The sequence below is a fragment of the Octopus sinensis genome, unplaced genomic scaffold, assembly GCF_006345805.1.
Source record: "Octopus sinensis unplaced genomic scaffold, ASM634580v1 Contig17831, whole genome shotgun sequence".
Classification (NCBI taxonomy): domain Eukaryota; kingdom Metazoa; phylum Mollusca; class Cephalopoda; order Octopoda; family Octopodidae; genus Octopus; species Octopus sinensis.
Window position 1 is genome coordinate 17,437 of NW_021835358.1, and position 8,357 is coordinate 25,793.

The window sequence follows — 8,357 nt, forward strand, 5'->3', positions numbered from 1 at the left end:
TCAATATTAAGTATTTATCTAAGGGTAGGTAGTAAATTTTAAAAAATAAAGTGCTGGATTTAGAGGCCTTACAATATAATATTTAGTATTCTCTGTCTACACATATATATATATATATGTTAGCGAAGCATATTCTTGGTTTAAATGTTACTGCAGTTGACTTTTCTTTCATTTATTAGGGTTTAATAAAATAAATACCTGTAATATACTGGTGGGCTGGATTCAATTAATTGTAACCCACTACAAAATTTGGATATGTACTTAATCAAAAGAAATCAGCATTTTATTTCGAGTAGTTATTTTTATTTTTCCCAAACAATGTTTGCTGTGCTATCTATGCCTTTCTTGTATAAGCACATCAGTTTTCTCCAGCATGCCTTTCAATGTGTTATCATGTTTCTCTGGCAATTTCCACAATATCATGCCAGTAGCTTCCCTGGTTGCACTACACTATTTTTCTCCCTTGTGGTCAAACACTTATCTTCCTCGCCATACCAGATCAGGACTAATATGGCATGGTGACAGTATCCTGTATTATGGTACTGCATCAGTATTCCCTATTATGACACCAGGAAAATGTCCTTTATTCCTTATTATAGCATGAGGACAGTGTCTTTTATTATGTACTACAGCTAAGTTCCTAACCATGTCACCAGGACAGTGTCCTGTATTATAGTACTACACTAATATTCCCAACTATGACACCATACTATTGTTCTCTTAGTATCCTATTATAACTGATTTTAAAACAGACGTTTCAATGTATTTCTTATGATACTCGCCCCTTAAACATATTTTCATTTAAATATCTGTGCTATGCTTAAAGTTGGGAGAAGCTTCATGAAATAATTTTGATGCAGTGGTAGTATCAATCTATCTATCTATCTATCTATCTATCTATCTATCTATCTATCTATCTATCTATCTATCTATCTATCTATCTATCTATCTTTCTTTCTTTCTTTCTTATACTAAAACTCAAAGTTTGTCTGTTTTCTCACCATTTGATTAAAATGATAAAGGTTACAAATAAGATAGTCATTTCCCCCTTTAAAAGAAGAAAATCGGATCTTTTCCTTTTGAACGGCAGTTTGTAACATAATTTCTAGGTAACTAAAAAGTTTTAAACTTCGTATACTGGTAGAATGTGTTTATAAAACATCATTTTCTCTTGGCTTTATTGAGAAAATTCTATAGGTTGTAACATATTTCGTCTTTAATTTCTTGCATTTCGGCAATTTTAACCAATCAATTACCTCCATTGATGTAAATAACATTCTGTGCATAATGAATATGTCCCTCGTTTAAGAAACAGATTGGGTTTATTTACATTTGTGAAGAAAAAAAGATACCCTTCCCCCACCCCTAACCCTAGCTCACCCTAACTATAACCCTAAATCTAAAATAGATTGAAATGCAATAGATCGATACTAGGGTTATAATTATGGGTGACAATTTCATATGACACTGCTAAGTTTTTTATAGTGGTGTCGTATGAAATTGTCACCCATAATTATAACCCTAGTACCAATCTATTGCATTTCAATCTATTTTAGATTTAGGGTTAGAGTTAGGGTTAGGGGTGGGGGAAGGGTATCTTTTTTCTTCACAAATGTAAATAAACCCAATCTGTTTCTTAAACGAAGGACATATTCATTATGCACAGAATGTTATTTACATCAATGGAGGTAATTGATTGGTTAAAATTGCCGAAATGCAAGAAATTAAAGATGAAATATGTTACAACCTATAGAATTTTCTCAATAAAGCCAAGAGAAAATGATGTTTTATAAACACATTCTACCAGTATACAAAGTTTAAAATTTTTTACCTAGAAATTATGATACAAACTGCCGTTCAAAAGGAAAAGATCCAGAAAATCAAGTTGAAAATGTCAACACTTCAAAGAGTTGTCGCAGCTACCACTATCCGTCCTTTTTTCTTACTTTCTTTTTTCTTTCCTTAATCATTTATACACTTTTTGGAGTGCTATAGAATTGAAAGGTAGAAATTGAATCATGGGTACTTGATTTTTTTTTTAAAGGGGAAAATTAGTATTTTATTTAAAATGAAATATTAATCTTTATCATCTTACTTAAAAGGCAGAAAAACAGACAGAGAGACTATCTCTTTATAGATGAAGATCAGTTGCAGTGGGAGGAGTTGAATCTTATAAGACTGGAAAAACAAACAACATCAAATGGGTTGTACCTTATAATGAAACTCTTTTAAGATCATTCAAATGCCACTGCAACATTGAAATTGTTGCCTCAGTGAGGTCAGTTAAGTATGTCATCAGGTACACACTGAAAGGAAATGACCAGCTGCTGTTCAAATAAACAGTGATAATGAAATTAGGCAATACCTAATGAATTGGTATTGTTACGAAACCTGCCGTCGCTCAAACTCGAACCCAGGACCCTACTAAGTCGAGCGATGACGATTGACCAGCTCAGTCGAACGGGAATCCACCACAGAGAGAGAAAACGGTGTTGGGGGATGGCAGCGAACTCGAACCGGCGACCGGAGATAACAACAACAACAGGAGGAAGAGATAGAGAGACGGCGGAAGGCAATTTGCTTACATTTAAGAACAGTTTATACGACTATTACAACATCAAATACAATGTGAAACATAGCAGATATATTAAAGAAAATAACATGCAACAGAATTAAAAAGAAAAAAACAACAATGCATTTAAACATAACACGTCGTTCGAAAACAATCAAAGGCATGCACGATACAGAACGTCCGAAGCAATCAAAACAAATGTTCAGTACAATACAGTTCGAATCAATGTTCTACATTAAAGTCTTTCTCTTTCTTTCTTTTTCACTTTAACACAGTTCTTTCTTTTTTTAACAATTCTTTTCTTCCTCTTCAACAACTCTTTTCACAATGTTCTTTTTTTTTGCAACACAGTTCACAATTTACATAAACAAACATACCGTTACGAACTCCTACTACAATAGCCGTGCCTTTCCGCCGTTTTCTCTCTCTTTCGCTCTACATGTCCCCAATGCTATCTGCCTGTCTTTCTCTACTTCTTGCTTGTCATCTCTCACATTCACTGTCTGTCTTTCTCATCGTTGTCGTTGCCTCTTGCCATCGCCACCTTCTTGGCTGCTGTCTTTTGCCAACTGACTGTCTCTTCCGGCCCTTTTGCTGTCTCAGGCAGAACTGCCCAACAAACCCCAGCGCGTAGCATTTTAAAGGGTGGTTTCTTAAACTTTCCCTGACCGGAAAAGGGTCAGAGGTCTCTTCCAAACCCATTAATCTCCCCAGAAAATAACAGAACAAAGCGCAATAATTTTTTTTCCAGACTCTCCGACTACAAACCAACGAAAACTGGGTCATAGAACTGCGCATCGACATCTTCAACTTGGAGTGGTTCTGACCCAATGGGTCATGGCGGATACATCTAGTATCTTTTTTAAACTGTTCTTGTTATAGAACATTCTTGTAAGTAAATTTTTTATTGATAACAGTGAAAAGAGTTACTCAGTGAAATTGTATATTTAGTTTACTTCATTTTGCTGTGAAGAATATTTCTTTAAATCCTATTTTAGATAATATTTTGACTGATATTTATTACTGCTAACTGCAATCAGGATCTCTGAGAGGTGCTAAAATAAATTATTCTATATATCTGAAAAGGTTACAGTTTTGAGTGAGTGTTGGTAGCAGATTCATAACTACTATCATTGGAAAATAGACTCATGTGTCAAAGAACGCTTGTGAAACACCAACATGTTATTCTATTTGAAGAAATTGGTCACTCATAATGTAAAAGTAGTGTTGTATGTCTTTTGTCTTGAAATCGAAAGAAAATTTTGATGCCAACATTTAAAATGATTTCTTAATTTTTTTTTAGATTTTGAAATTGGAGATTTCACAGTTCATACAGACACTTACCGATGACTTGCATACAGTGTTTTTGAAATTACTGACACTTCTACATTGAAGAAACTTTTTATAAAAAAAAACACTTTCTTTTGGAAGCAGGATGCAACAAGATCCAGTTCTAAGACCATTTCATTGTGAAATTTGTGGTAAAAATTTCACATTGAAAAGGGATTTAAGAATGCATTTAAAAACCCATGTTGTAAAGAAAGCTTTTAGCTGTGAGCTTTGTGGGAAACGTTTTGCTTTAAATTCTTATCTGAGGAAACATATAAGAACCCATGCTGGGGAGAAACCTTTCCAGTGTGAGTTATGTAGGAAAGAATTCTCCCGAAACTCTTTATTAAGCCGACACATACGGACACATACTGGAGAAAGACCATTTCACTGTGATATTTGTGGTAAAGATTTTGTTGATAATTCAACTTTAAAGAGGCACATAAGGATTCATACTGGTGAGAAACCTTTCCATTGTGAAATATGTGAAAGAGAATTTGCCCGGAATTCTCATCTTAGAGAACATATTAAAACACACACAGGAGAAAAACCATATCATTGTGAAATATGCGGCAAAGACTTTTCTCAGAATTCCTATCTGAAGGAACACATCAAAATCCATACTGGTGAGAAACCTTTCCAGTGTGAAATTTGTGGAAAGGATTTTTCTCGGAATTCCCATTTAAAAGAACACATCAAAATACATACTGGAGAAAAGCCTTTTCACTGTGAAATCTGTGGGAAAGATTTTTCTCAAAATTCCCATCTAAAAGAACATATAAAAACTCATCTGAATGATAAACCATATCACTGTGAAATGTGTGGGAATTCCCTGTTATGTTATTATATGAGAACACATATAGAAAGAAGTTCAATGATAAAAATCTAATACTGCAATATCTCACTTAGTTATTAAAACAAATTATTTCTCATGTGCTGTATTTCCCATTCTGAAAATAAGATTTCAATTTTTTTCTGGAATCAAAATTGCCAACAAAAATATCTGTATGTCTTCGTTTTAAAAGTATATTCAAAGACAGACTTGGTGGTAAGATAATAGATGCCTATAAGTTGAAAGTGTGCTTATATATATGTGTGTTGCAGGGAGGTAATAACTCACATGCACTCTTCAATAAGTTAATAAAAGGTCCATGATAGTGCAGCTGTAGCTCCTAGTTTTATAAAAAGTGTTATACAAATATTCAACATTGTTTTATCAGTGTTGACCTACACACTATCCTATTTTGAATCTTAAATACAATCATGTTTAGAGATTGCATTACAGTCCCTGAGTCCTATTGAATCATACAGGATGTAGCAAAAATACCTCCCCTGTAATGGTTTGACAAACGTTTCAACAGCAAACACAATTGCACAAGTCCAAAGTATGTTTATAACTGAAAAAAGAACAAAAGAAAAAGCTGTTTTATTTTAGCTACATGAAGACACTATTACCATCTGCCTAACTTTACTAGTGCCACATTGATAACCATGTAAAATATGGGCGGATTTTCTGCTACATCATCATCATCATCCGTTTTCCGTGCTAGCATGGGTTGGACGGTTTGACCAGGGTCTGGGAAGCCAGGAGGCTGCACCAGGCTCCAATCTGATCTGGCAGAGTTTCTACAGCTGGATGCCCTTCCTAACGCCAACCACTCCGTGAGTGTAGTGGATGCTTTTTATGTCCCACTAGCACAGGTGCCAGGAGGGGCTGGCAACAGCCATGATCGGTTGGTGCTTTATAAGTGCCACCAGCACGGAAGCCAGTCAAGGCGGCACTGGCATTGGCCATGTTTGGATGGTGCTTTTTACGTGCCACTGGAACAGGTATCACAACTACAATTTCCATCTGATATATATTTTGACGTTGATGTACTTGACTCAATAGGTCTCCTCAAGCACAGCAGGTCACCCTACGATCCAAGGTAAGCACAGCAGGCCATCCTGCGATCCAATGTACTTTGGATGGGCTGAGGCTTCTATGTGAAGCTGGTGCAGGAAACAGCCATGAACTCACATTATTTGTCAGGTCTTTGCAGTCACAGCATATCTCCAGAGGTCTCGGTCTTTCGACTTTCGTCATTGACTCTGTGAGACCCAACGTTCGAAGGTCATGTTTGACCACCTCATCCCATGTCTTCCTGGGTCTACCTCTACTCCGGATTCCTTCAACTGTTTGGGAGTGGCACTTCTTCACACATCTCTCCTCATCCATCCGTAGTACATGACCATACCAGTGCAGACATCTCTCTTGCACGCCACATCCAATGCTTCCAGCATTTCTCTCAGGGCACTTACACTCTGCTGTGTGTGCACACTGACATTACACATTCAGTGGATCATCCTGTATTATAAATAATGTATTTGCTTCTTTCATAGCTGAACATCTAAAGCAAAACCTACAGCTGTTACATAGATTCGAGTATTTAATGCCCATAACTACTATTTAAGTAGAATTCCACTGTTGAGGTTATTGCAAACATTGAAACCTACAAAACCCTATGTCATTTGAGTAGCTTCCTGTTAGATCTGCCATCTCATGGCAGAAAACCATGCATTGGGACCAGTCCATTTGTCCAGTACACTGGATACACAGCTGTAATATCTTCATTGTTGTTCTCTCTGCAAATGCTATTATAAATATTTACAACTTAAAACATATGGTCCACTTTTTCATATACAAGAAATTTTCTAAGGGAAATTGATTTCATTATGAGCATATAAATGAGTCGGGTTTTCTTAATGTGACTCATACATATGTATATTAACATACACACACACATGCCATCACTAGAACTGTCAAAATGAATAAAACTTTCATAAATTTTAGCATATAAATACATATGTACTTGTCTAGACATGATGCTATATATATATATATATATATATGAGTATACATGCATAAAACAAAGCATACACATCTGCACATGTACTAACACTAAATACTTGCATGTGTACACCCATACATGTACAAATATCCTCTGGTATTGTTGAAATTGCAATGAAGGAACTTTGGATCTCAGTTAGAAACCATCTTTCTCAACTGTTGAGAAATCTAGAAATAAAGCTAAATGATAGCATGCATGCATGCAGACATACATGTATATATATATATATATCTATATCTATCTATCTATATTTATATATATAAGAGAGAGAGATTTTCAAGTACAAAGTAAAAAAAGAGAACAGATCCCATCACGAGAGTTGAACCACACATCAATCATTTGCTACACGACTATACTGCTAGTTACTTTAGATGTGCTCTGAACAAATTAAACCGAAATCAGCAGTTATGGTACTCCAGCATGACTGCAGCTGTTTGACTGAAACAAATAAAAGAATGAAAAAATAAATGTTTTACTAGATTTGCTTAAAGTACCCCCACTTCCTGGTCATATTGCATGTGAATCATGGACAATGTCTCAACTACTTAATCACCAGCAGATAGGCTAACCCACTGACTGCTAACTCAGTGCATGCTGAAAGAATTCTCCCTTGTTTATAAGTTCAAGCAAATACCAAAATATGATTAATGCTTAATTGTAACAAACAACAGATGTATAGTTCAACATCTTTGTTGGAATCTTTTCCCTTTTTTGTCTTACATTATACTTATAAATGTTTCATATATTTGTGTGACCTAATAGTTAATAGGCAAGGATCACAATCACTGTGTCCTATGTTTAATCTAATTTTGTGTTACTCTTTTATCATTACTTTGGTCAACGCAAGTCTTGTGAGTGAAAAAAGGTAGATAGGAAATGTGCAATCTGCCTGAGAATTATGTTAAAACTGCAAGTGTCTGTAGAATACTCAGATAATTCATTGTTATTATGATTTATGTATTTACATAATACACACAAACATATAGGTGAAATGTCTTCCATCCTGCACTTATTCTTTTTGAGATTTCAGCATTCATATCAAAGCGCATATTCAATGTGTGTCCTAAGTAGACATACTTCTTTACCTCCTCAATTTCATCACTTCCCACCTTTATTTGGCCTTGTGCTACATCTTCTGACCACATATATTTTTTGTTTTCATGCGATTCCTTCTAAGACTGACTGCTAAGCTGTGAGTGTTAAGTTCTGTCAGCATGGTCTACAGCTGGTCTGTGGTTTCAGTGATGAGTACAATGTCATCTGTGAATTAGAGGTGTGTTAGTTGCTCACCATTGGTTTTCATGCCATCTGTCCAGTCAATGTCCTTAATGACTGTTTCTAGACATGTGGGTTAAACAACTTTGGAGAAATTGTATTTCCTTGCTTGACATTCCTTCTCAATTGGGACCCTTATTGGTGGCGAGAGCAAAGCTGTATCTGTTGTGCACCCTGAGTTTACATCTCTGAGCAGTTTGATGTATTGCACCTCGACACCTTGCATTTCCAGAGATTTCAACACTGTGTCTATGTTGATGCTATCAAAAACCTTTACACAATCAACAAAA

General features: G+C 35.5%; 1 protein-coding gene across 1 annotated transcript; it reads left to right on the top strand.

Annotated features, from left to right (window-relative positions):
• Positions 1-1,856: 1,856 nt before the first annotated feature.
• On the top strand, positions 1,857-4,800 carry LOC115231220 (gastrula zinc finger protein XlCGF49.1-like). Its single transcript, XM_029801287.2, has 2 exons — positions 1,857-3,463; positions 3,876-4,800. Exon 2 carries the CDS (start codon positions 4,008-4,010, stop codon positions 4,788-4,790), a length of 783 nt encoding a protein of 260 aa, XP_029657147.1. The 5' UTR covers positions 1,857-3,463; positions 3,876-4,007; the 3' UTR covers positions 4,791-4,800.
• Positions 4,801-8,357: the final 3,557 nt, after the last annotated feature.